General features: G+C 43.4%; 1 protein-coding gene across 2 annotated transcripts in view; it reads right to left on the reverse strand.

Annotated features, from left to right (window-relative positions):
• The window catches only part of FNTB (farnesyltransferase, CAAX box, beta), a 77,125-nt gene that overhangs the window by 45,563 nt on the left and 6,867 nt on the right, over nucleotides 1-24,695 (reverse strand). The window contains exons 1-4 of one of the 2 annotated variants that reach the window (XM_030930554.1): nucleotides 24,235-24,260; nucleotides 12,940-13,004; nucleotides 4,660-4,732; nucleotides 1,066-1,157 (exon numbers count right to left, since the gene is read on the reverse strand). Coding sequence is in view for 1 of the 2 variants with exons in the window: in XM_030930553.1 (XP_030786413.1) it covers nucleotides 1,066-1,157; nucleotides 4,660-4,732; nucleotides 12,940-13,004 (230 nt within the window). In the remaining variant the exon portion in view is untranslated. Of the gene's footprint in view, nucleotides 1-1,065; nucleotides 1,158-4,659; nucleotides 4,733-12,939; nucleotides 13,005-24,234; nucleotides 24,261-24,695 lie in introns of those variants that run through there. The other variant, XM_030930553.1, reaches the window with a different exon arrangement.

The raw sequence follows: 24,695 nt of genomic DNA on the forward strand, positions 1-24,695 counted from the left end.
AAGCATCCTACGTACCACAAGGGTTAATGGCCTAATTCTTTATTATCTTCCCCATCCACATTCATCACAAGACACCCTGCCCAGGAAGGCAAGAATGAGAGGTTATTGTTAAGACAGAATGAATGAGACAATGTCCAGTTCTGTTCTTCTGACCTGACAATGTGACCAAGGCAGGGGCTCTGTGACCAGAGAGGGGCCCCGGCTAGCCTCTGTGTGTCCCAGCACAGCTGCCTCCTTGTGCTGTGGAGAAATGAACCTGGCTCAAAGTCTCTCATCCCAGATGCCTCGCCCTCAGGAGCACCAGAGGAAGCTGAGAAATTCAAGATGCTGCCTAGAGCTCATGCTGCCTCTCAGCGGATCTTAGATCCAATTCCTGGCTGCCCTTTCTTATTCCAGGTATCCCTAGCACTGGAGTCATGATCAGTCTTTTCTTCTTTAATATATAAATGGTGATGAGTGTCTGGAATAAGGTGCCAGATCAAGAATGCCATCTGTACAAGGATCTTGGGAAGAAGCTCAGTTGCTTGGATCTCTAATCATCAATCAGGTGTAGGAAAACTGAGAGTCACGGCATTTGTATGCAACGCCAGTAACACATCTAGTCCTATCAAGAGCTGCACAGTCCCTCCAAGTACCGGGAGCAGGGAGGTACTTCTACAGAGGTGCGTAGGAAAGGCAAAGGCATTTTTGTTCACTGGACTGGCACATGCTTCCCCACAGAAACTGTTCAAATGCATACTGTACTTTCTGGCAAAATCATGTCTCTCAGAGTTGATGATTAAGACTTTTCTCAAAGACCAGAGTCAAGAGTCAAAAGAAAAGACCACAGAAGAAACCAGAATCCTTCTCTTGGAAGTTCAAAGTCTTGTTCTACCCACCAGCTTACATTAGGTTTCTAAAGTGGAGGAGTTTCAGGAAGTTGCCGGAGGTCATGCGAAGGGCAAGGATTTCTTTGTGGCACTCTGTTTTTTTCCATTCCAAACAAATAAAACAGAAACAAAACAAAACCCCAAACTCAAAATACAATTTCAATGAACACCCCAGATTTCCCAAAGCCAGACTCACTCTGTAGCCACTATCTGGGGGATGGGTTCATCTAGCAGTTCCAAGCTGTGCAGGATCCAATAGCAGAGCCATGGGCGGCTGGCATCCAGACACTGGGAGAGAGACAGGAGAGAAAACATCCCGTATTCACAATCACTCCAAGACACTGCTGCCAAGGCCGTATCTGTCTCACTCCCAGCAGCCTGGCAAGGGGGAGGAGGGCACCCTTGCTCAAACAACAATCAATGAATAAAGGACACTTTGCTTTGTGGTCTTAGCCAGGAGCTGAAATGACCATCTGTTGAAAAAAAAAAAAAAAAAAAAAAGACAACAGGGCCAGGCGCGGTGGTTCATGCCTGCAATTCCAGCACTTTGGGAGGCCAAGGTGGGTGGATCATTTAAGGTCAGGAGTTCAAGACCAGCCTGGCCAACATGGCAAAACCCTGTCTCTATTAAAAATACAAAAATTAGCCGGGCATGGTGATGTGCACCTGTAATCCCAGCTACTTGGGAGGCTGAGGCAAGAGAATCACTTGAACCCAGGAGGCAGAGGTTGCAGTGAGCCAAGATCGCACCACTGCACTCCAGCCTGGGCGACAGAGTGAGACTCCGTCTCAAAAAAAAAAAAAAAGGAAGAAAAGAAAAGAAAAAAGAGACAACAGGATTAAAAAGAAAAGGTGACCCTAAACCCAGTGGATCCCTCCCTGGCAAGCATCTAAGGAAGGCTGAGCAGAGGACTTCCTACAGGCCAGCAGGTTAGGGGCTGCTATTTTCTCAGTGTAGAACCAAGGAGATATAGACTCTCTGAAGAGATTTTCTGGCTTAATTCAACCACTGATTCAACAAATATTTGATAGTACCTACTTGTGCCAAGCACTGTATTAGACACTGGGGGCATGATAATAAAATTTGGCTTCTACTCTTTATTTTTTTGAGACAGGGTCTCGCTCTGTCACCCAGGCTAGAGTGCAATGGTATGATCTCAGCTCACTGCAGCCTCAACCTCCCGGGCTCAAGCAATCCTCCTGCCTCAGCCTCCTAAGTACCTGGGACTAGGGGCGCACACCACCATGCCTGGCTAATTTTTTAAGTTTTTACAGAGACAGGGTCCCACTATGTTGCCCAGGCTGGTCTTGAACTCCTGGGCTGAAGCAATTCAACTGCCTGAGCCTCCCAAAGTGCTGAGATTACAGGCATGAGCCACCATGCCCGACCTGGTTTCTGTTCTTGAGATGCTTGGGATATAGAATGCCTGTGGTTACCTGTAGGGGAAGAGAGCACCGGACAGACCTCATGTCTTTCTGGAACCAACACGTGTACATATACCTGGAGAAATGCTACAATGGGCAAAAATAGAGTTTTGAGGGAGCGCATGGAAGAGACTAATTCTGCCTGGGGAGCTAGGAAAGGCTTCCAAAGGTGACATGCAGACAGCTCTTAATCATAATTAAACCACAAATGATGATTGAGCATTCAAGGCTAGGCAGGGTAGACAGGAGTACTGCCCCAGTTTTATAAATTAAAATATATAAATGAGGTCCAGAGATTAACCTTTTTCAGATTATAAAAATAGGAAATGTCAGAGCTGAGACAAGAACCTAGGTTTTTAGACTCAATCTAGTGTTCTTTCCATTGGCCCAAGCTGCCCTCTTCAAAACTGTGCTGATATCCCAAGCTGTGGCTAATCCGCCACCTGGAAGGCAGGCTGTTGGGCTACTGAAGACACTGCCAGGGATGCAGCCTAAGTTTGAATCCCAGCTCTTCACCTTACTAGCTATGTGCCATTGAGCAAATGACTTAATTTTGCTATGCCCATTTCATTATCTGCAAAAAACAAAAGATTGATCTACCTCACACAGTCATAAGATTTAAATAAGAGAATGCAGCCGGGCGCAGTAGCTCACGCCTGTAACCTCAGAGCCTCGGGAGGCTGAGGCAGGTGGATCACTTGAAGTCAGGAGTTCGAGACCAGCCTGGCCAACACGGTGAAACCCCATCTCTACTAAAAATACAAAAATTAGCTAGGTGTGATGGTGCACACCTGTAATCCTGGTCACTCAGGAGGCTGAGGCAGGAGAAGTGTTTGAACCTGAGGCGGAGGTTGCAGTGGGCCAAGATCATGCCACTGCACTCCAGCCTGGGAAATACAGCAAGATTCCATCTCATAAATAAATAATGAGAGAATGCATGGTAAGCTTTCAGCACACTGTTCAATAAATTGTTAGCTGATATTGGAACCAACTGTATCATAACTACTGAGGACTTGAGTTAAGGATTGAAAACTGGGCCGGGCGCGGTGGCTCAAGCCTGTAATCCCAGCACTTTGGGAGGCCGAGACGGGCAGATCACGAGGTCAGGAGATCGAGACCATCCTGGCTAACACGGTGAAACCCCGTCTCTACTAAAAAAATACAAAAATTAGCCGGGCGCGGTGGCGGGTGCCTGTAGTCCCAGCTACTCAGGAGGCTGAGGCAGGAGAATGGCGTGAACCCGGGGAGGCAGAGCTTGCAGTGAGCTGAGATCCGGCCACTGCACTCCAGCCTGGGGGACAGAGTGAGACTCCGTCTCAAAAAAAAAAAAAGGATTGAAAACTGATAGCCCACAGGCCAAATTTATTGGAAGTAGCTGCAACATTTGTCAGGAGAGTCACACGAAAACGTGGATTTCCAGCTTCATTTAGGGGGGAAAAAAAGATGATCAGGCAACCTTGGTTCTGCATTCCTGGATGGCAGCAATGGGCAGGAATGGAGTAAAGGCACGGGGCCTCCAGTTAGCCTCAGTCTCCATGCAGCCCACTTCACTGATTTATGCTGCCTGCCTGGGCCCCACAGGCATTTGAGTTGGCAAATCATTGCCACAAATAATCAAATGTGGAACCCAAATAAAAAGCAGATTAAAAACAGAGACGCTGCTCTGGGTTAAGCAGGGCAGAAAGACTGGAGCCTTCCTGTTCACACTCACCCTTTGCCTGCCACTCAATCCATCCAACATCTGTCCCTCTCCACCACCACCCAGCCCTGAGGTTGCTCTGGGAAATGTTTAAGATCTACTCTTAAATAGTAAGTGTTAAATTGCAAGGGCCACTCTCTATACTGGTTCTCTAGTCAGTATAGAAATTAGATCTTATTATAAGAAAGGGTTTTTGTCTCTTTAATGAAGATATGAAAAGTAATGTACTATAAGAAGTGGTGAAGTTGGAAAATTTGTAACCATCATGATACAGACTTAACAGGTTTGGACAATACTCCTCAATAAATGAGCAAGAAATTAGATCAGCTTATAGGGCAAAGGGTTAAGGGTGAACAGGTAACTGGCTTTTAGCCAGCTGTCAAGGGGGTCTAGATAAAGCACGCAAACCCCTCACTCATCATCTAGTAACAGAAGAAAGCTCCACCCTATCTAGGGTGCTCCACTCACTCTGGAAGAAACTGGGTTCTGCCCTTTCAGGACTGGAGTCCCAGCTCTGTGATAGCACTCTACCTCCTGCCAGAGCCACAGAGAACAAAGAGTGACTCTGCAACAAGTCAGCCCCAACAGTCTTTTATGTTTAAATAGAAAAAGGAGGAAGACTTGGCGGACAATTTGACAGCAAGAGTTCCTGGGTAATGTGTTTACCTCATAGGCGTCTGTCAGTTGTCGAAGGCCTCTTTTCAGATAATGGAAGTGCTTCTCCCTCTGCAAAATAAGCCTGGAAAGACAAACAGCTTATAAGCCCATTCTAATAGCTTATGCTTCCACCACACGCACGTGTATGCACATACACACACAGGTACACGCTCAGCTTCAGGACGTCCCTCTGCAGTCACTGATTAGATAACCAGCAACTTCTCTGGTTCCAAAGAGCACCTAAACCAGAGAAAAGAAGCTCTTGTCTGAATGTCTCTAAAGCATCTGAAAACCATGCCAGCTGACATTTTGAGTGAGATTTTGGTCTCCTAAAGGCAGTGACTTTGGGCTAACAGAAAAGCCACAATGCGCACACGCAGCCAGGCATGGCTGACAGTCCACCCAGAAACTTCCTCCAGCATCTAAGAACAGATATCTTTGTGGCTCCCCATCCTGTAAGCAATTTAAATCTGAGTCTCGCCACTTCCCTGCCTCAGCCGCTGTCATTTCAGTCACCCCTTCTGGAATGACTTCTTTAAGGTCTATAGTTTGTACCCTGCCTGCCTCTCAGTTATCCATCTATTATTCCCTCCCTGAAATTCCACCTCCCACCTGTGACCCACAGCCCTGGCCAGAGGACAGTGTTCTGCAGCCAGTCGCTGTCCCTGGCTCTGAAGTCAACAATACTGGCTTTAAGATGGAATGTGCTGCCCATGGCCACCTGCACAGGCCAGGCAAAGCATGGAGGCTGCACTTCTTTCTTGGTCTGGCAGAAGGAGCCTGTGTGACTAGAGAAGGAAGGAAAAAGCACAGATTGTCAAGATGTTCCCTGCACTTGCGGATTACAGAAACAAAGGAAACAGAACCATTCCCTTTGCTAGGTAGTCAATTCCACAATTGTTATCAAACTCCCACTGTACTTGGCTCAGAATAAGAGCCTTCATGTAGTCTTTTTTTTTTTTTTTTCCTGAGACGGAGTCTTGCTCTGTCACCCAGGCTGGAGTGCAGTGGTGTGATTTCAGCTCACTGCAACCTCCACCTCCCAAGTTCAAGCGATTCTCCTGCCCCAGCCTCCTGAGTAGCTGGGACTATAGGCATATGCCACCATGCCCAGCTAATGTTTGAATTTTTAGTAGAGACAGGATTTTGCCATGTTGGCCAGGCTGGTCTCGAATTCCTGACCTCAGGTGATCCACCTGTCTCGGTCTCCCAAAGTGCTGGGATTACAGGCGTGAGCCACCGCACCCGACCCTTCATGTAGTCTTTACCTCAAAAACTTCCAATTCAGAAACGAGGTAAGTATATCAATGGATACAAGGAAAGAATGGGTAGGTTTTGTATGGAAACAACATAAAATACTACTGAGGCTCAAAAGAGAGGGGACATCTCATGAAGAAAGGAATGATCAGGAAAGTTTGTGTGAAAAAGGAGGAATGTGCGATGAGCGGCCCTGGCAGAAGGAGAACATTTTAATTCAACTTTAAATAGCTGCAGGTAGCTAATGACTATTATGCAGCACAGGTATAAAGCGCACAAGAGGAGTGACAGGTGGGAGACTCTGGCCTCAATCCAGGGATGAAAGAGGAATGGGAGAAAAGCAGCTGGGACCCTTCTTTTTTCTTAAACAAGAATCTGGGATGCTGACTGAGGCATTTCTACTCAATTTACTAGGCAAAGGGAAGTCCTGAAGGTATTTGAGATGAGAAAAGAAGTGATCAGAACTGCGCTTTAGAAAAACAGTAGGTACTGAGTATGTGTTTAAAAACTGAAGTAACTGAAAACACTGCAGTGGGCAGACAGATGGGGTGGGGAGACAGGGTTAGAAGCGCTGAGGAGCTGACACAGTTGGGGCTACTTAGGGCCCAAACTAGCGTGTGACCCATGGTCAGCTGACTTTCGGATGTGTGGGTTTTAGGATGCTGGAAGTGCATTCAGGTGAGGATGTCAATCAGGCTGCTGGACACACACGTGGGGCTCAGGAGAGGGATCCAGGTTACACACACACACTGGGAAGCATTTATCTGCATGGAAGTGACAGGTGAAGCCACAGAAGATGAGAGGGCAGAGATAAAAGTTTGAAAACAAAACTGTGGGAAGACCCATCTCTAAGGGTTTAGAGGAGAATGAAGAGCCAGTGAAGGAGAGAAACAGCAGAGTTTACATATGCTGGGGAAGAGCAAAGGAAGTGTCATGTCACAGGCCATCAGGGAGGACAGAATTTCAGGAAGGTGTTTAACAGTGGCAGACGCTGCAGCCAGACTGAGGGAAAAGACAAACCATAGAAGGGCTGGAGACCTCCAAGAGCGTTCGGAGCAGAGGTGAAGGCAAATTGTAAACAAGAGAAGGCTAGACTCAGTTTCTCTTTCAGGACAGTCCACTTAGGATGCAGGGAGCACTCATCTGTGTGGGCAGGGTGTCCAGCACTGGGGTAGAGGCTGCTCTGTCCCCTAGAGCGACCGTCCAGAGGTGGACACAGATGTGAAAATGACGAGCAGAGCCCTGTCCAATAAACGCTGTGATCAGCTACGAGAAGAGATGGAGAGTCAGAAAACTCTTTCCAAAGGGAACAGCATTGAGGCTAAGGCTGGAAAGACATGAGTTAAACAGGCAAAATGAAGAAAACATCATGACACATTTAAGTTAGTTTAGTTCAGCTGGATCAAAAGTACAAGGCAGTAAGCAGAGAAATTCCACACTAAAAATGCAAAAGCCCAGAGGAAATCCATCAGGGAAGGTCTGTAAAGAGGACGGAGAAGGGCTGGGATGAGAGTATAGTAGGAGAGGTGAGCCTGGAAGAAGGAAGGATTCTACATTCTTGGAGCAAGAAACGATGGGTTCGAAGCTAGCGAAATACAGGACTCTGATGTGGGAAGGAGGAAACAGGAAATTCAGATGGGTCAACCTTGATTTTCTCAGGAACTAGGAGTCAAGATGGTGGGAGAGCTGTGGAATGGCCACAGTGGTGGGTATGTTAGGGAATCTACATGAGACGAATAAAAGGATTATAAGGCAGTTAGCGAAGGGCCAGTGAAATTAAGAAGTGTAACATGTTGGTGAAGCCAGTCAGCAGCCTCAGGAGAAACCAAGCCTGCTGACACCTTGGTCTTACACTTCTGGCCTCCAGAACTGTGAGAAAATAAATCTCTCTGGTTTACTGTGCCCCATCTGTGATACTGTGTTATGGCAGCTCAAGCTAATACCCTCTCTGGTCCTTAATTCTCAACTCACCTCTATCCAAAAATCTTTTCTGTGTAGGAAGTTAAGAAAAAATAGAGCTCTTCCTATTTTTACCTGAACAATTCAGCCCCAAAACCATTCAATTACATGGAGCAGAATAAGACAGGCTTCATGCAGGACTTGAGGGGGTGCAGGGTTGGATGCAGGGTGTCAGCTCAAGTAGATGAGGAGGGCCCCCGTGTCATTGTGCAGAGGGTGACAGGAGAGCAAGTGGGTAAATCTATTAAGGCTACAGGAAGTCAGGTTTCCACTGTCTGAAAAGGAACTTGCACATCTGTGTGTACTGGGTAATGATTTAAATAGTACTTCTTATGAGGGGTGAGCCCACCAGGCTTCCAGACTCTTCGCAATGTGCCTCCACCCACACTACTCTCCAACCTCATCTCCACCCCTGAGCTCTGGTCATGCTGCCTTCTTTGAGCTCCGTTCCTGGCTTTACCACATGCTGTTCCCTCTGCCTGGAACACTCTCCCCATCCTTTAAGTTAGCCACCCCATTCCACCTACAGATTCAGCTTAAATGTCACTTTCTCTAAGAAGCCTTCCCCAACTTCCCAATCCAAATTAGATTCTCCCAGTGATTCTCTCTCTCAAACTACCCCATTGGTAACTGTGTATTTGTGTTCATTTGTTTAATATCCACCTCCCCCACTAGACCAAGAGCCCAGCAGGGGCAGGCCTTGCTCATGCTGGCTTCCCTGAGCCCAGCAGAGTGTCCTGTCCTTTGGAGACTCTCTAGATACTGATGCTGAAAGGATCACATAAAGGCAGCAGAATGGAATGACAGCAAAGCCACTTCCTCCCCACAAACCTGGGCCATCCTGGGAAACATGCATTATTTGATTGTGACAGATGAGAGGACAGGAGATTCAGTCCATTGTTGGTTCCTGGGGACTTTCTAGAATCACTAAAGCCAGGGGCCTCTCTAGTCAAAAAATAAGCACCTGGCATGTAAGTAATAAAGCAACTGAGGAAAGGTGAATTTATTTGTAAGACCTTGGAAAGAACAATAGTAAGAGGAGAATACATCCTCTACCTGCTCAGGATCTGGGAAATTCTAAAATTCTATCACATACAGGAATGGCAGAAAACCCGGGAGCTAAGCAGGTGCCTGTGAGAGACCTGCCTTGAGAACTTTAACTCAGAGTATTCTGGCTTCAGAGCCATTGTCAGCACTTAACCTCCAGGGCTCTATTAGCACAGGGACATTATCAATATTTCTCACTTCTGAGGAGCACCAGGCTCCTGTGCCCAGGAGAAAACAAATTTAAAATTACATGTGAGAGAGGTATCTGTGTAGTTTATGCATTTCAGGTTTCTTATTAAAGTCAAGGTGATACATGCAAAAGGGTACATTCAAAAGGGTGTGAAACCATGACAATACCCACAGGGAAGAAAAAATGAATTTTCATGGGAAAGCAGGACATGAATAAACAAAACCATGAAAAGCATGGTCAAAAAGTTCCTTGGGACTGACTACCTTACTCCAGGTAGACAGTCACAACTTTAGAGAAGAAAATAATTTCTGGGAAGGGGATTAATTGTAGAATGTACTGACATTCAGCTACAGCCTTGACTTTCAGCCCAGTCTGCTATTCAACTTTGGCCCTGGAACGCTGAAAAGGCAAATGCCGACTTCAGCATCATCACAGGCATCCCTGGACCTGTGTGTGGTCTGTGGTCCTGGGCGTGTGTGTGAGTCTGTCCCACTTGATCAGCATCATGACCTCAGACACACAAACAAGCCCTGCCATCTAGATTTACTGCTAACAGCTGACCATGCACTTTAGCTAACAGTGAAGGTTACCTCCTGCATTACAGTGTCAGACTTTAAAATTCTGACTATTAAGATGTTAAATATTGAGACTGTGATAATGATTTAAAATTCTGATAAATTTTCTAATTTATTCTTATATCCTCGCTCATTCTATGATGGTGATGTTTGGCTTCAGCCTTATATTGATATGTTGATTTATATACTCAGCCATTCAGTCAAAATGTATAGTATCTCCAATATGAATTAGCATCCTTTAAAACACTCAATTTCATAGGCAACAATGATAAAATGGGTAATTGTGAAATTCCTGAAACTAACCCGGAGCCCTGATATATTCTATTTCCACAAGGATCCAAGCCCAGGAGGAACACATTTTTTTTCCCCACCCATACCTGACCTACTATCTACAAATCAGGGGATTTCACTCCTTTAATATCATCTACCATCACTCCCAAAAAACAACTGCTTTCTCCCGGACTATAACCTCGCATTTCCTCTCGTATCTCAGTGTGAATAAAAGTCTTTCTTCAGCTCATGAGCTAAGGAAAAACAAATTTTCAAAAACGAATGAAAGAGACCAAGGGCTCTATCCTGATGGTAAGTGAAAAGGGAATGTCAAATCATCAAAGGTTCGCGTGGGAAACAGGTTCCCAGAGCCCAGGCAGTAGACAGTAATTCAGTCCAATCGGGTGAGTCATCGCTTCAACTACAACAACAAAGCCCTCTGAAAGCAATCACCCACACCCTCACCATGATGAAGTCTTGTCCCCTCTGGGGAAGCTAAGCTTGAACCAGCTTGTGCCTAGGGGCAGCGAACTACCAAGGATACCGTTATATTTAAGAGAGCTCGTTCTCCCAAGCTGTTTAAGTAAACAGTGTTATTTGCTAATCTCTAACTATGTCTCATGACAAGAGGAATAATTCATTTTATTGAGGTCAGAGCATTGGGCTAATGCAGAGATTTGGTTTAGCAGTTAAGGGAAAGACTATACTACTAAGCTGATTATTTGTCCTCCTTTCCTTCCCCAGGGAACGAAGATGAAGTTAACCCTCCCACCTGCCTTTCCCTATGAACACTTGCCTTTTCCAACTGTTTTCTGCCATGGCTAATCAGAAAAAGTTTCTTAAGGAAACGGTGGCCAAAAAAAAAAAAAAAAAAAAGACACAAAGGTAACAAAATTGGACCCATTTATAACGTTCTAGTAAGCGGAAGTACCTAGACACTGACTTGCTAGGATTGAGTCTGTTAGGAGATCTCAAGAAGTCAAGGCCGGGCGCGGTGGCTCAAGCCTGTAATCCCAGCACTTTGGGAGGCCGAGATGGGCGGATCACGAGGTCAGGAGATCGAGACCATCCTGGCTAACACGGTGAAACCTCGTCTCTACTAAAAATACAAAAACCTAGCCGGGCGAGGTGGCGGGCGCCTGTAGTCCCAGCTACTCCGGAGGCTGAGGCAGGAGAATGGCATAAACCCGGGAGGCGGAGCTTGCAGTGAGCTGAGATCCGGCCACTGCACTCCAGCCCGGGTGACAGAGCAAGACTCCGTCTCAAAAAAAAAAAAAAAAAAGAAGTCAAGAGACATGAGGAAGGAGGAAAGGCTGAACTTCAGACCTGCGACTGACTTCCCAACCAGTGTGAATCAGCCAGTGGCCTAACCACACTTTGTTCAGAGACGTCAAGGAAAAGTGTTCTCTTGGCCAGTTGCTGTGGCTCACAGCTGTAATCTCAGTACTTTGGAAGGGCTGCTTGAGGCCAGGAGTTCAAGACAAGCCTGAGCAACACAGTGAGACTCCCATCTCTACAAAAAATAAAAACAAAAATAAGCTAGGCATGGTGATGCAGTCCTATAGTCCCAACTACTGGGGAGGCTGCACTGAAAGGATTCGCAGGAGTTCAAGGCTGTTGTGGGCTATGATCAGGGCACTGCACTCCAGCCTGGGCAACAGAGCAAGACAGGGCAAGGCAGGGCAGGACAGCACAGGACAGAACAGGACAGGACATGACATGACAAGACAGACAGAAAGGAAAGAAAGTGAGAAAGAAAGAGAGAAAGAGAGTAAGAAAGAGAAGAGAGAGAGAGAAAGAAAGAAAAGAAAGAAAGAAAAGAAAGAAAGAAAGAGAGAGAGAGAGAAAGGAAGGAAGGAAGAAAGGAAGTAAGTTCCATCATTAAGATAAAATGGTGACCACACAGTTTTAGTCTACTGATCAATTCTGATGGCTGGAAATGTAACAAATAATGGTTTTAAAGAAAGAATCTGTGACTGCATGAGAAGTACTAATACGAGAATGAAATAACCTTATGAAATTCTAGTGTGACATATTACAAAACACTGGAAGAGAAAATAAAGGTTCAAATTAAATAATAAATTTCTTCCTATAATTCCCTTTTCAAAATACCTGACCTCACAGGACTCAGAAGACTTCAACTTGCTAAGCTCCAAGGAAAACAAAAGACATTCTATGTCTTGTTTCAAATTTCATCCTTGGGATATGCTACACAATTACTAACAGGGAGCAGACATGGAGAAACTCAAACTTCCCACGTTTTTCCAGTCAAATAATAATCTACATCAAAGAAATCCATCTCTTGCCATCTCCCTGAACTCTAAATGTGTTTCAAAGCGCAATATGAAAAAGAAAAATCTGGGCCAGGCATGGTGGCCTGTAATCTCAGCACTTTGGGAGGCTGAGGCGGGTATATCACCTGAAGTCAGGAGTTTAAGACCAGACTGGCCAACACGGTGAAACCCTGTCTCTACTAAAAATACAAAAACTAGCCAAGTGTGGTGGTGGGCGCCTATAATCCCAGCTTCTTGAGAAGCTGAGGCAGGAGAATCTCTTGAATCTAGGAGGCGGAGGTTCCAGGGAGCCGAGATCATGCCACTGCACCCCAGCCTGGGCAACAAGAGTGAAACTCTGTCTCAAAAAAAAAAAGAAAAAGAAAGAAAAAGAAAAACCTGAGAGTTCTCATCTGAAGACCAGAGCAGCAGGCCACCACTAAACAAAAATCTGGAATTCCTCTCTCCATCTTCAGACCTCAGAATCCAGACCCCATGTAACACCTGGCAACTCAGCTCGAGTGGAGAATCGCTCTAAACAGTATTCTACCAGAGGGAGGAGAGGGGGTCATAGCATATCCAGGTAGCCACAAGGACAAGAAACACCATTGGTGCAGCAGATGCTCCCCGTGGTTAGATTCGCTTAAGGAGGAAAGAAGAAAGGCTTCCGCAGGATGGTGCTTTCCCAGATCCCCTCAAACTCCTAACCACAGCTTACCTTGGTACAAGGTGGTTGAACTTGTAAGAACTGAAGACCTCTTGGATCTTTTCTTCTACTTTTGCCTGGAAAGGATGTAGGAGATAGGAGAGAGAAAACAAATACAGATGAGACTTCCATCAGCTTTTTCTTCCTATTGCCACAAATGCCTATTGGTGAGGGTTGGTTGTTATGGTTTGGAACTTCATAGTACTGTTAAGACAGGGGTTCTGCAGGATGACAGGCTTAGGACAAGGCGAGAGGGAATCCCCTGTACCATGTTGGCATCACAATGGACTTTTCCAGAAACCGAATCCACAATATCCAAACTAATGGCAGTTTTGGTGTTTGGTTCCCTGGCACTAGTTACTTTGGGAGCAGATGAAGACAGATGTCTCTTGCTTGTGTAAGAGACCATATGCCACCCCAAAATATGCCTAAACGGCATAAGGATTATTTTGAGAAACTGCAGCTACAGGAGAAGCTCTGAAAACAGAGTATACCAGTCTATGAGGGAAATTGACATCTATAAAGGAAATCTCCATTTGTGAGAGTGTTTCCCTCTCTGTACCAAAAGACAAGGATGACTAAATCAGAGGAAACTATTATCAATGGAGAAGGCACCTACTGAAATCTGCATAATAAACCTTACTCTTACTTACCATACTTGTCCTGTTCACCTCCCCGTAACTGGCTTCCCCCACAAACTTCTCTGTTTTTAGTTGAAAATGCTATATAAGCTGGAGTTCTAGATCACCTCTTTCAGAATTACTCATTTTCCCCTGGGTATCTCCTATGTATACATGAAGTATACATGTTAACAAACTTCTGCTTGTTTTTCTTTTGTTACCCTGTTGTTTTGTTATAGAGGTTCCAGCCCAGAAATTAGAAGGGTAGAGGGAAAATGATTTTTTTTCTCCCTTCCACTTCAAATATGTATTCTTCCTGCTCTACGAAGTTGTTTGGATGTTCATTAACTCGCCACTCTCAAATACATAATGAGTTTCTGCCAACAGTCATGCTTCTTATTGTAAAACTGAACAGTTAAAATATTAAAATCATCTGGGAGATTTATAACATCAATTGTTGAAACACCAAAACAAATAGCAAATTCTGGTCCTACGTCATGCACAGGACTCCACAGTCCCATAAAATGAAGGATCTCAGAAAGTCAGGTCACAAAAGAAATCAGATCTTTCTCTTCTGAAGACCACACCACAATGCTAAAACCAACCCACATGGTTGACAAAAATTGCAGGCTGGGTTCTGGACAGAAATACAGTTACAATTAAGCATGAATCAGGCTGCACTTCAGCCCACTTCCGGGTTGCTAAAAGTTTGACCATTTGTATCCCATCATTCCTACAGAGCCAGGATCTCTGACATTAGAATCATAAGACTTTTGTTTAAGGATCATCTAAGATGTTTTTCAGACTTCAGTTTGAAAACTCCCACAGAGGAACAGAATCTGCCTGTGAATACAGCTTCCTTATCTCCCTGCCAATGACTTCACCCTACGTTTTTCAACCAATCAACAAACTCCACACTCCACACTTCAGCCCACTCCAAAACCCTTAAAAGCCCTAACCCCAAATCACTCAAAGGAGAGTTTGAGGATTCTTCCCATCTCCTCATGAGGTGACCCTAGGACTAAACCTCCTCCTCTGCTGCAACCCCCATCTTTTTTTTTTTTTTTTTTTGAGACAGAGTCTCTGTCACCCAGGCTGGAGTACAGTGGCGCGATCTTGGCTCACGGCAACCTCCACCTCTCGGTTTCAAGAGATTGTCCTGCCTCAGCCTCCCAAGTAGCTAATAACAGGTGCCCACCACCCTGCCCAGCTAATTTTTGTATTTTTAGTAGAGGCAGGCTTTCACCATGTTGGCCAGGCTGTTCTCGAACTCCTGACCTCAGGTGATCCACCCACCTCGGCCTCCCAAAGTGCTGGGATTACAGGCATGAGCCACCACGCCCAGTCAACCCCTTGGTGTACTGACTTGCTGAGTGCTTCAGGCAACGGTTGTGGTCACAATGTGGTCTCATGGGAGAGCTCCTGTATACAAGGTATAGTAATGAGGGAGGGTCTGGTTAACAGGATTGGGATTCACCTTCCTTGGCATTCCTAATCTTTGTAGTGAGACATGTTTTTGTTGAGATTTCAAGATACATAAAAATCTCCCTGGGAAACTTCAAAAATGAGTCATTTGTTTCTGAAACACCCATTGAGGTAGAGCTCCTAGTCCCTTTGAGAAGCATGTAAGAATTATCTGTGATGATGAGGGGAGCAGTGATATGAATCATCTAAAATGGCAGCCAATCTAAAATTAATTTACATCTGGTTTTAGAACATGCTTTGATATTTGCTTTTGAACATGAATTGGAGGGATGATCTGTTTAAAAGGTTACAATACTTCAAAAAAACAGACTGACGTCACCATGAGAATCTGACTTGGGAGGAATAAGAAAGTTGTCCCAGAATCATCATAATTCTTTTTCCATTCCCGACACTCACGCAGCTAAAATAAAGCACCAGCCTAAATGAAACACAGACTGTATTTCTCAGTCATGCCTATAAGCTGAATGGGATAGACAAATATACAAGAAATTGCTAAGATCATTAAATAAAGATTTGCCTGTGATATACCATCATCCCTCAATATCCATGGGGGATTGGTTCCAGGATTTCCCAGGATACCAAAATCTGTGGATGCTCAAGTCCTTGATGTAAAATGCTGGAGTATTTGCACAAAACCTATATAACCCTCCCATATAATCACGAGTAGTTTAACTACAGGGATACATTCTGAGAGACACCTTCTTAGGTGATTTCATCATGGTGTGAACATCAGAGTATACTCACACCAACCTGGGTGGTACAGCCTACCACACACGTAGGCTGTATAGTGTGGCCTACTGCTCCTGGGCCACAGACCTGTACAGCATATTACTGCATTGAATACTGTAGGCAAATGTAACATAATAGTAAGCATCCATCTATCTAAAAGTATCTAAACAAAAAAGGTAGAGTGAAAATACAGTACTATCATCTTTCCAGACCACTGTGGTATATGTAGTCTGTTGATTGTTATATGGCACACGCCTGTATTTTAAATCATCTCTAGATTACTTATACCTCCTAGTACAACATAACTGCAATTGAGAAAAGAATAGCTCAGAGCAGTGTGAGTTATGTGAGGTATGCAAAATTTATCAGGCCCAGAGAGACCGAGTATAGGACTTCATTTATGCTCCCAACACTCATGTCCGGGGGCAGTTGTTTAAAGGCATTTCATTCCTCCCTAGCTGCCTCATCCATTATCTTCATGTTCCTGGAATTTGTGATACAAAGAATAATGTATACCTTATGTAATTTTAATGTAAAGTCTTGGTAAACAATTTAGGAATAGCCTCTTCTTTTCCTTTATTTTTCTTTCAGTCAGCTTTTTGGGTAACTATTCTTTTTTTCTTTTTTTTGAGACAGAGTCTCGCTCTGCCAGGCTGGAGTGCAGTGGTGCCATCTCAGCTCACTGCAACCTCCACCTCTCGGGTTCAAGTGATTCTCCTGCCTCAGCCTCCAGAGTAGCTGGGACTACAGGCGCATGCCGCCATGCCCGGCGAATTTTTTTTGTATTTTTTGTAGAGATGGGGTTTCACCATGTTAGCCAGGATGGTCTCGATCTCCTGACCTCGTGATCCACTGGTCTCCGCCTCCCAAAGTGCTGGGATTACAGGCATGAGCCACAGGGCCTGGCCCTGGCTATTCTTGTCCTTTAAAAACCTACTTGTAACTGTTGCTAATTAACAGTATATAATCAGGGCAACTTGAATCTATGCTCTTGGGTTGCAATCTTCAAGCTTGGCCCAAATAAACTCTCTACTTACATTAACTTTGCCTCAGCTTCTTCCTTTTAGGTTAACATAATAACGAGAAAATAAGTCTGCACTTATTCAGTACAGACACAATTTTTTTTCCAAATATTTTTGATCTGTGGTTGGCTGAATCCACAGATGGAGAACCCACGGATATGGAGGACCAACTGTACTGTTTCATCTAAGTGAGTTAATGAATTCTGAATGACACAAAATCAAGTGGGAAGAAAATTCACTTCCTTTATCCCAATACAAGCCTATTAAAATCCATATGACTTAATAATATTCAAAGGCTAATGCATGAACCCACCTTCCCCTTAGCATTCTGGCACTTAGATGCCTAGGCAGGAAAGCTCCCAGCCAGGAACTCCTTAATCAGAAGTCCCATCTTCAGCTTTCTTGCGGGAAAGCAGCCAAGTACTACGCAAGAAAAATGGAGGTTTATTTCTAAGCTAAAACACCTGACAAAAACAGAAATATGTCATACCGCAAGGTGGAAAATGCTTAAAATTTTCCCAACATAGTGTCCTTTTCTTTGGAGTTCCTAATCATTTCTTCAGAATGAACAAGTGATTTTCCAATGCAGTTAGTAACTGACTCATATCTGAAAAGTCAAGTTATGAATTCTGATGACTATCTGTGTATTTATTACAGGTCAGCTGTTCATAACAATGAATAATTGTCTCTTAAGAACTGGTAATATTCTAGTATATTTCTCTTTTTTTTCTTAACAGGTCCCATGGAGAACTAAGAACTGGTGTATTTTTTAACAGCTTTATTGAGATATAATTCATATACCATTCAACTCACTCATTTAAACTGCACAAATCAATGACTTCTAGCATATTCATAGATCTGTGCATCCATCACAATCAATTATAGAACATTTCACTTCCCCGAAAAGTAACCCCACACCTCTTAGGCATCAAATCCAATTTATCATCCTCCCCACTGCTAACCACTAATTTACTTTCTTTGTTTTTGAGATGGAGTCTCTCTCTTGCCCAGGCTGGAGTGCAGTGGTGTGATCTCGGCTCATTTCAACCTCTGCCTCCCAGGTTCAAATGATTCTCCTGCCTCAGCCTCCTAAGTAGCTGGGATTACAGGCACCCAGGACCATGCCCGCAATTTTTTGTATTTTTAGTAGAGACAGGGTTTCGCCACATTGGCCAGGTTGGTCTTGAACTCCTGACCTCAAGTGATCCGTGCGCCTTTGCCTCCCAAAGTACTGGGATTACAGGCATGAGCCACCGTGCCTGGCCCATTAGTTTACTTTCTATCTCTATAAATTTACCTGTCTGGAATTGTATATAAATGGAATCATAAAAGCTGTAGTCCTTTGTGGCTGGCTTCTTTCACAAACATGTTTTCAAAGCTCATCTATGCTGTAGCATGTACCAGTACTCCATTTCTTTTTATTCACATTATTTCACCAAATAATATTCCATTGTGTAGATATATCACATTTCGTTTACCAGTTTATCAGTTGGTGGACATTTTGGCTGTTTCCATTTTTTGGCTATTAGGAATAATGCTGCTATGAATCACAGAAACCATTCCTCTTACTCAAGAAACAGGTTCTTCAGAAACTAAGCTAAACTTGTTTGAAATGTAAATTCTCAGGTATTCTCAGTAGAGACCTATAGATTCACTTAGCGGGCAGGGTCCACCGGACTTCTTTTCACAAGTCCTCCAGTGGATTCTGATGCAAAGCTAATGTTTGTGAACACTGTCAGAATCAAAATGGAGTCATTTGTGTTTTAAAATCCTGACAAATAAAGCTGGGGACAGCTATGAAGAGAGGGTTCTCATGCATCAACGCCTGATTAACAAAACCTATCCCAAATGGCTCTGCAAAAACCACAACCCTGCACAAAGGTCATCACAACCTTACACAAAAAATATTTCCACGAGGACATCTGTCCAGCAATTAATTGCCTGTCCAATCTCAGACTGGTCACACTTGTTACTGATCCTTGTAGCCAATAATAATCATCTTAAAAGAATTATATAATCCTCTTTATTCCTTGAAAAACCTTTGTCTTCCTTTACCTCCTTGAATATGCACATAGTTTACTGTGGCACAAAGATTCCCATTGCAATACACTATTCCCAAATAAGTGTCATGTTCTTTTAGAGAGCCTCTCTCTGTTAATTTAGGTTGAAAGTTTGATAAAACAAGGATTTTTTTTTTTTTTTTTTTTTGAGGAATCTCGCTCTGTGGCCCAGACTGGAGTGCAGTGGCCGGATCTCAGCTCACTGCAAGCTCCGCCTCCCGGGTTTACACTATTCTCCTGCCTCAGCCTCCCGAATAGCTGGGACTACAGGCGCCTGCCACCTCGCCCGGCTAGTTTTTTGTATTTTTTAGTAGAGACGGGGTTTCACCGTGTTAACCAGGATGGTCTCAATCTCCTGACCTCGTGATCCGCTCGTCTCGGCCTCCCAAAGTGCTGGGATTACAGGCTTGAGCCACCACGCCCAGCCAAAACAAGGTTTTTAACAGTGGCAGTGGTCACTAAATTTCAGCTCAGAGGTTGATGCGTAAAGTTTTACCTCAAATAGTACTTTCTTCATTCGTAATTAATTAAAAAAACAGTAACGTACTTTTCTTCTCAACTAGTAAAGGATAAACAAAGATAACAAACCTTTTTAAATGTTTAACAAACAAAAATTTACCTAAATAACCTAACATTTTGAATGTTCAGAAGACCAGAATATGCCACCTCAAAATATGACTGTAGGAGACCAGAATATGTCTTCCCATGATAGGCTTCTTTGGCATAAGGATTATTTTGAGCTGATTATTTTGAGAAACAGCAGACAAAGGAAAAGCTCTGAAAACAGAGTACAGGTTACCCCCATTTGTAAGGGAAAATTACATCTATAAAAGGAAATCTCCATTTGTCTCTCTTTCTGTACCAGGAAGACAAGGATGACTCTAAGCCACTAGGAACTCTTACCAATGGAGAAGGCACCTGCCTAAATCTGCATAACAAATCTTATCCTTGTTTATTGTGCTTTTCCTGGTCACCTCCCCATTCCAGGCCTCCTCAACATTCTTCTTTGTTTCAGCTGAACGTGGTAGTTAAGCCTGAAGTCTATGCCACCTCTTTGAGATTTACTCATTTTGTAATCACCCAATGGGTTCTTCCTGCTTGCTGCACAGACAAAACCAATTCACTGAGACCATAGCCTTGCAATAAAGAAAGAGTTTAACTGACATGCAGCTGGCCACACCATGCTGAAGACAGAGTTATTACTCAAATCAATTTTCCCGAAGGTTTGGAGGTTTTTCAAGGATAGTTTGGTGGGCAGGGAGTTAGGGAATGGGAATGTTGGTTGGTTGGGGATGAAATCATAGGGGTGTGGAAGGAAGATGGTCCTCCTGCACTGACTCAGCCTCTGGGTGGGGCCACAGAACCTGTTTGTGTGGAGTCAGCCAGTCAGAAATGCAAAAATCTGAAAAGACATCTCAAACGGCCAATCTTAGGTTCTGCAATTGGAATGTTATCTACAGGGGTAATTGAGAAAGCTCTAAATCTTGTGACCTCCAGAATAATCGCTGGTTATCCTTTACAGCTACATCTCAGCAGAATTCAGGACCCTCTCACAATCCTAAAGGGAGATTGTCTTTGCAAAATTATGACGGTAAGAGAAATCTGACAAGACTCCAACCAATCAAGCAAGACTCCGTTTCTACTTTTTTTAAATGTGAAATGAAAAAAGGCAAAATGACAGTGTGACAATTTATGTGAATTTTTAAAAACATGCACAAATCCAGTTGTTTATGAATGCATAAAAGGATTAAAAGTGAAGTGGAAGGATGCACACACAACTCACGATAAGGGCTGCTTCTGGAAAGGGTAAGAGGCACACTGAACTGGGGACAGGGTTAAAGGAGGCTTTGGCTATATTTCTAATTGCTTTCCTTTAAACAAAAAAGATGTTAGCAACTGGTAATTCTCAGTTACAGAAAAATGGCTGTTAATTACATTATTATACTTTTGTTAACCATAAATTCCTTTAAGAAAAAAAAAAGGAAAAGGATTTCAGAGTGCTTAGTTTTGTGATGCCTCATCCCCCACACCTACATAGATAGGCAGGTCACAACACATGCAGAATCTGTGTTCTCAAAGTTCATTGGTTTTTAGACTGTATTCGTCTTCCCATCAACACGTTATACCTGTTAGGTTCCAAGGCCAGCTCTCGCAGTATTTCATGTATAACCTAACAAATGTTAAGCCTACCATTACCTCTCTCACCTTCTCTAATCGTGAGATAACTGATCACTCAGGATACGGCAAAGAGGGAACACAAGTATTGAGTTTACCCCTGCTTCTGATAGGGCACAGGCTAGATGTTTCTTTTCTTTTCTTTCTTACTTTCTCTCTCCTCTCTTTCTTTCTTATAATAGAGATGGACTTCACCCTGTTGCACAGGCTGGTCTCAAATTCCTGGCCTCAAGCAGTTCTCCTGCCTAAGCCTCCCAAAGTGCTGGGATTACAGGCATGAGCCAATGTGCCCAGCCTAGGCTTGGCTGTTTCTTTTCTTTTTTCTTTTTTTCTTTTTTTTCAGTCAGATTTTTGCTTTGTTGCGCAAGCTGGAGTGCAATGGCATCATCTCAGCTCACTGCAACCTCCACCTCCCAGGTTCAAGCGATTCTCCTGCCTCAGCCTCCTGAATATCTGGGACTACAGATACCTGCCACCAAGCCTGGCTAATTTTTGTATTTTCAGTAGAGACAGGGTTTCACCAAGTTGGCCAGGTTGGACCGGAACTCCTGACCTCAGGTGATTCACGTGCCTCAGCCTCCCAAAGTGTAGGGATTACAGATATGAGCCACTGCACATGGCCCCAGGCTAGGTGTTTCTATGTACAGAATGTTTCCAAGTTTGTTGGTCAGGCTTTATACATACATACATATACATACATACACATATATGCACACATGTATATAATATATACATGTATAATATACACATATATCTTTAAAATATATAACATAAACTAAGTATGTATCAATTTATAAACTATACACATATATATGACATAAACTAATATAGTCATACGCCACATAAGGATGTTTTGGTCAACAGCGGACCAAATATTCCATGGTAGTCCGGTAAGACTATGATGGAGCTGAAAAATCCCTACGGCCTAGTAACAGAGCCTTCATAATATTGTAGCACAAAGCACTACTCACATGCCTGTGGTAATGCTGGTGTAAACAAACCTACTGCACTGCCAGTGTTATAAAAGTATAACACATACAATTATGTACAGTACATAACACTTGATAACGATAATAAACTACATTACTAATTCGTATATTTACTATACTATACTTTATTATTTTAGAGTGTATCTCTACTTATTAAAAAAATTAACCATAAAACAGCCTGAGGCAGGTCCTTCAGGAGGAATTCCTGCAGAAGGCACTGTTATCCTAGGAGATGACAGCTCCATCCTATTATTGTCCCCGAAGGACTTCCAGTGGGATGAGATGTGGAGATGGAAGGCAGTGACACTGACTATCCTGACCCTGTGTAGGTCCAGGCTAATGTGTGCGTTTGTGTCTTAGTTTTTAACAAAAAAGTTTAAAAGGTAAAAAGAAAGTGAAAAAATTTAAAAGGAGGAAACAGCTTACAGAATAAGAATATACAGAAAATATTTTTGTACGGCAGTACAATGTGCTTGTGTTTTAAACTGTTATCACAAAAGAGTCAAAAAGCTGTAAAAAAAAATTTAAAGTTTATAAAGTAACTTACAGTACGCAAAGTTTATTATTGCAAGAAAAAAGTGTATGAATAAATTTAGTGTAACTGAAGCATACCGTGTTTATTTTTATTTTTCATAATGTCTGTTCAGTAAGTGTACAGTATTTATAAAGTCTACAGTAGCGTACACTCATATCCTGGGCCTTCATATCCACTCACCGCTCATTCACTCTCTCACCCAGAGCAACTTCCAGTCCCGCAAGCGCCATTCATGCTGAGTTCCCTAGATAGGTCTACCATTTTTATCTTTTATAACGTATTTTTAGTTTACCTTTTCTATATTTAGATATGTTTAGATACAAAAATATTTACCATTGTGTTCCAATTGCCTACAGTATTTAGTACAGTAACATGCTGTATAGGTTTGCAGCCCAGGAGCAACAGGCTATACCTTATAGCCTAGGTGTGTAGTAGGCTATGCCATCTACATGTGTTAAGTACACTCTATGATGTTCACACGACAAGGAAATTTCCTACTGACAATGTATTTCTACTGTTATTAAGTGATATATAACTATATGTATATTAGTTTGTATTGTTTGATGATGGAGAGATTGTGTTAAACTCTAGGGGCCAGGGATCAAGTAACTGTACTAGAGTCCCCAAGACTTAGGTGCCATGGCAACAAATAAATGAAGAGCTAACCAAAAGGCTGCATTCTTGATATCTTTTAAAATATCTGTTTAAAAGATATTTCACGGACAGGTGCGGTGGCTCACGCCTATAATCCCAGCACTTTAGGAGGCCGAGGCGGGAGGATTACGAGGTCAGGAGATCGAGACCATCCTGGCTAACACAGTGAAACCCTGTCTCTACTAAAGAATACAAAAAATTAGTCGGGCGTAGTGGCAGGTGCCTGTAGTCCCAGCTACTCGGGAGGCTGAAGCAGAAGAATGGCGTAAACCCAGAAGACGGAGCTTGCAGTGAGCCGAGATCACACCACTGCACTCCAGCCCGGGCGACAGAGCAAGACTCTGTCTCAAAAAAAAAAAAAAAAGCTATTTCATGGAGTTTTTCATTTAATCAACAGAAATTCAATCAATAGGCCAGGCATGGTAGCTCAACGCCTGTAATCCCAGCACTTTGAGAGGTGGAAGCGGGTGGATCATTTGAGGTCAGGAGTCTGAGACCAGCCTGGCCAACATGGTGAAACCCCATCTTTACCAAAATACAAAAATTAGCCGGGCGTGGTGGCACATGCCTGTAATCCCAGGTACTCGGGAGCCTGAGGCAGGAGAATCGCTTGAACCCGGGGGGCAGAGGTTACGATGAGTGGAGATCGTGCCACTGCACTCCAGCCTGGGCAACAAGAGTGAAACTCTGTCTCAAAAAAAAAAAAGAAAGAAATTCAATCAATAAAAGCAGAGAATAGTTTCCATTCAGTAAGTGGTAAACAACAACTAATGCATTTGGCACTTTCTCTTTCAGAGCTTCTATCTAAAGCCAATCTCAGGAGGTACCAACTTTCATACCAGGCACTATCACTTCTCTGCTTCCTAAATCTCCCTCCTCTCCCAGAGACAGACTGTTTCAGAAAGTAGATTTGCTGCCTACGATTCATGTCATTGAAGCTGCAGTAAAAGAATCATTAATATATGAAATATAAGGCAAGACTTTTCAAAAAAAACTATCCCTCAGAAAATACAAGTCACTTTATATTCAAATACTTACAAAGTACTTCTTGCTGTAGGAAGTTTTTCAATTTCTTTATTTTGAATACGAAGTACCAGCTGGGGATGACACAATAGCCTAAAACAACCTCAGTTAAGGTGCGGTTTGGGCTGCTTTGGCTAATGGTAATCAGTGAAATGAGATAAATTAAACACAAATTTAGTAATTATTCCTGGAGATATAAACTCACACTTTCATGTGCAAACTGCCATTGTAAGGCCAGCCTTTTATCTTGTTTATTCATTTTTTACTTTTTTTAGAGACACTGAGTCTCACACTGTTGCCCAGGCTGTCTCGAATTTGTAGGCTTAAGCTGACCACCCACCTGGCCTTCCAAAGTGCCAGGATTACAGGTATCAGTCACCATGCCTGGCCAGTAAACCAACATTTTAAAGATCATTTTAGCCGGCGCGGTGGCTCATGCCTGTAATCCTAGCACTTTGGGAGCCCAAGGCAGGCGG

Source organism: Rhinopithecus roxellana, chromosome 5 (assembly GCF_007565055.1).
Source record: "Rhinopithecus roxellana isolate Shanxi Qingling chromosome 5, ASM756505v1, whole genome shotgun sequence".
Taxonomy (NCBI): Eukaryota; Metazoa; Chordata; class Mammalia; order Primates; family Cercopithecidae; genus Rhinopithecus; species Rhinopithecus roxellana.